The 3,985-nt window shown below is 41.6% G+C and overlaps 1 protein-coding gene across 1 annotated transcript; it reads left to right on the top strand.

The window, feature by feature from the left end:
- The first annotated feature begins 1,123 nt into the window (after positions 1-1,123).
- On the top strand, positions 1,124-2,336 carry LOC116401325 (odorant receptor 131-2-like). The gene is made up of 2 exons (XM_031879677.1): positions 1,124-1,267; positions 1,518-2,336. Exons 1-2 carry the CDS (start codon positions 1,124-1,126, stop codon positions 2,334-2,336), a joined length of 963 nt encoding a protein of 320 aa, XP_031735537.1.
- Positions 2,337-3,985: the final 1,649 nt, after the last annotated feature.

The raw sequence follows: 3,985 nt of genomic DNA, 5'->3' as shown, positions 1-3,985 counted from the left end.
TGATCCCACATCTTCCATCAACGTATATAAACTGCTTGCATCAGCTCAACTGTTCTGTGCGACGTCCTGCTGGGTGAGTTGAGTGCAGCTCTCTGTGTTTACTGCATCTCACTGATTCTGTTTGGACTGTAGGTGACTCTATTATTGTTGTGTATATGATTATGTTTTAGGATATGTAAATACTATTGTGCATCGTATATTTGTTCTGTGAATTAGAAGTTTATTTTCCAGGGATGGAAATCAGCAGCAGGTGACCGCCAAATGCTCGTAAAATCAGCAAGTGGTTGCTATTTGCTTCACTCACCATCCAAAAAAACAATGGTGACCTATTGAGACGCTGCTCAAATGTTCACTCGACATTTGAAAAAAGTGAATTTTGCACCCTGTGTGTGTGTGCTACATGTGTGTGTGTGTGTGTATATATGAGATATGTGTGTTTTCCTAAAGAGTATTATTTATATTGCCAGCTGTGGTGGCTTTCCCTCTCAGACAAAGGAACCCGGAGTCCGTCTGAACCTTCTGCTATGAAATAGTTTCAGAATACGTAGAACGGTTTGAAGAGGAGCCGGAAGAGCAAAGTGTGTTTGAAAGATTTCAGTGCGTCTCATTTGATTTCACTGGTTTCACCATAATCTTAATTTTAATACTTTGAACTGACCAACATTTGGAGTGATTGTAAATCCTAAAACTGCATCATATGATTCAGCAAATTGACATAGTTTTTTCTGCATTTTCTGTATTATCTCCCCTCTCTCTGTCCTTCTCAGGTCTGAGTGAAGGATGAGCCCATCAGTGGGCCCTGAAGGCAACATGACTCAGCAGGTTTTGAAATGAATCTTAACATCAAAGGAAATATAAACTCACTCTTGAGCTACTTGTGCTGTTTAGTTTCTAGGTCACTATTTCAGTGTAAATGTGCAATTATTTAAAAAAAAAGCCAGTTTCTATAACAAGTTTGTCACCATGATTTTCTTAACTGTGTTTTTAATTTAATAAAAAATAAACCTTGAAAACATGAATAAATACTTGTTAATGTCGCACATGGTGAGAGAGGAGGAGGCGTGTTCGTGGACATAATGTGTTGTTGTGTAATGTTAATACGATTAGTGGGTGACGTCGTTAAATGAACGGTTTCTCTTTGGATCAGTTCACACTCGTCAGAGACACTTTCAGCACCGCGTTTGTCAAGAACCTGATCGTGGTTCTGGTCTGGATCATCCTCAGTTACATCAACGGCAGCTTGGTGGTCACCTTCTTCAGACACCAGGTACACACACACACACACACACACACACACACACACACACACACACGTGTTAATTACTGACACGGGTTACAGCCCTTTAATAATCACACTTCATAATTTACTAAAATGAGGATCCTTTATTTGCTTTCATATAAACAATTATTATTAAACTACATTTAATAATTGCCTCTGAGGACGGTTGATGATTCCATCTGGACTTTCCCTCCAGGACACACTCACACACACACGCATCTCCTTCTTCTCCCTCCAGACGTTTTATGAAGACCCTCGCTACATCCTCTTCATCCACATGGTGATCAATGACGCCGTCCAGCTGACCGTCACCATCACGCTCTTCGTCCTCAGCTACATCTTCTACAGGATCAACGTCTCGTTCTGCTGCTTCTTCATCCTGGTGGCAGTCTTCACCACCAGGAACACCCCGGTCAACTTGGCCAGCATGGCCATCGAGCGCTACGTCGCCATCTGCTGGCCTCTCCGACACCACCAGATCTGCACCGTGAGGAGGACCTACGCGGTGATCGGGTTGATGTGGTTCGTATGCGCGGCTCCGGCTATCACTGATCTGTTTGTGACGCTGGCTACGGAGTCCCTGAGCTTCTTCCACGAGTCGGTGTTCTGCTTGAGGCCGAACGTGTTCAAAGACCCGATCCTGGCCCGCAAACGACTAGCCTTTGACATCATCTACTTCTCCTGTGTGTTCCTCACGCTGGTCTTCACCTACTTGCGGATCCTGTTCGCGGCCCGGGCCCTCTCCACGGAGAAGGTGTCGGCCCAGAGGGCCAGGAACACCATCCTGCTCCATGGGGCCCAGCTGGCCATGTGCATGCTCTCCTACGTCTCTCCTAGCGTGGAGATCGTCCTGCGTCTGATCTTCCCCGGACGAGTCCTAGAAATCAGATTCGTCAACTACCTGATCGTTTACATCCTGCCGCGCTTCCTGAGCCCGATCGTCTACGGCGTCAGAGACAAACAGTTCAGGAAGTACCTGAAGATGTACCTTCTGAGGAACAGGTGCCGGGTCAAGCTGCAGACGGTGTCCCCGCAGTTCAAAGAGGACACGTCCTAGATGTCTTATGCTGCGTTCACACCAAACACAAAGAGGATTTTCACGTCCCGTTGGATGGTGGTATCATTTGTGTTTATTTGAGTCATTCCCGCTAGATGAACCGGAGAGGAGTGAGGGTTTCCTCCGTGTAGACAACGTTTCGTCAATCACAGCTGAAATAACCACCATAGCTGCTTTGTACGTGTTGAGGAAGAACCAGATATCCTGGAAACTAAACGGCGTCTTGTCTGGTTCATAACATCATCCTGAGGAGTACTCACTGTATCCAACAAGCCACACCTCGGATGTTTACTACAGCTGTATGAACCCAAAATACACATTTTTTGATGCGATTTAACTGCAATAAACAGTAAAAAAGATGCCGAAATAACTACGTAATGATGCCCATTAGTAGAAAGTTTGAATTCATGTTTTGTTACTTCTCTCCTCTAGAAGACGAGTAAATAACTTTTAAAATACTTGTCTTCTGAAAGGAGTTTGGTTTGATTGGTGCTATGCTAAGCTAAGCTAACATTGTAGCAGCTCCACACTCAAAATATGGTCATCTAGACGTAGATACAGCAGCGTGTTATTGTTTGTTTATACACATGTACTGTACTAGTACGAGGTACGGTAGAGTCCTGAGTGAACTCCGACAGACACAATGTTTTGTTCCTTTATTTCTGATTCAACATCAGTGATGAAGGACGACAATCTCAACTTTATGGACTTTATCAGCGTCACACAAATGTCTCGCTCCAGTTGAAATTTTTAGGCTGTTGTAAAAAGTATATATATTATTGAATTCATACAGTCACAATAAAGGGTATGAATATGGAGGTAACAAATAGGATTCATGTATGTTCTATGTGCGTTTGTGACAATAAATCATAAAGAAAGTAAAACTGTTGTGTCAGCATAAAATCATCTCATCCAGTTTGTGAATTATACAATAAACTTTGAGTTCAGCTGAAGTTACTAAAACAAAACGCTGATGTTTGTTTATGGTAAAATAAAGATTAAAGAACAGGAACTCTGTGATTATAACAAACTAATATCAGATCTTTACAAAGAGACAATTCAGAACTGTAAAACAGCTGATTCATCCCAAATATCACAGCTGCATAATTCATCAAAATATGATCAGAAAGTTGCATATTATGCCTCCTGTTATTTGTTAAAGTTGAAATTTAGTTGCACAAATCATATTAAAATAAACAAATCACCGCAAGAATCACAACAGTATCAGTTTAATATGTTTATCAATGAATAACAAAAATGATAATTACCTCAAATCTCAAATATATATAATATAATATATGAAATCATATCGCAATGACAGTCAGAATAAACTATTTATTAACAATTAGATATTCGTTTTCTAAACGGTTCAACTCTGAATCACATGAAGACAAAGAGAAGAGAAGAAGAGAGAGAAGAGAGAAGTCGAGGAGAGGAGAAGAGAGGAAAAGACAAGAGAGGAGAAGAAGAGAGGAAAAGAAAAGACAAGAGGAGAAGAGAGGAAAAGAAAAGACAAGAGGAGACAAGACAAGAGAAGAAGAGAGGAAAAGACAAGACGAGGAGAGGAGAGGAGAAGAGAGGAAAAGACAAGAGGAGAAGAGAAGAGAAGAGGAAAAGAAAAGACAAGAGAAGAGAAGAAGAGAGGAAAA

This window comes from Anarrhichthys ocellatus, unplaced genomic scaffold (genome assembly GCF_004355925.1).
Source record: "Anarrhichthys ocellatus isolate YVR2014 unplaced genomic scaffold, GSC_Weel_1.0 scaffold347, whole genome shotgun sequence".
Lineage (NCBI taxonomy): Eukaryota > Metazoa > Chordata > Actinopteri > Perciformes > Anarhichadidae > Anarrhichthys > Anarrhichthys ocellatus.
The sequence above is the reverse complement of the archived record's forward strand: the minus strand, read 5'-3'. Positions and strand labels throughout refer to the sequence as shown.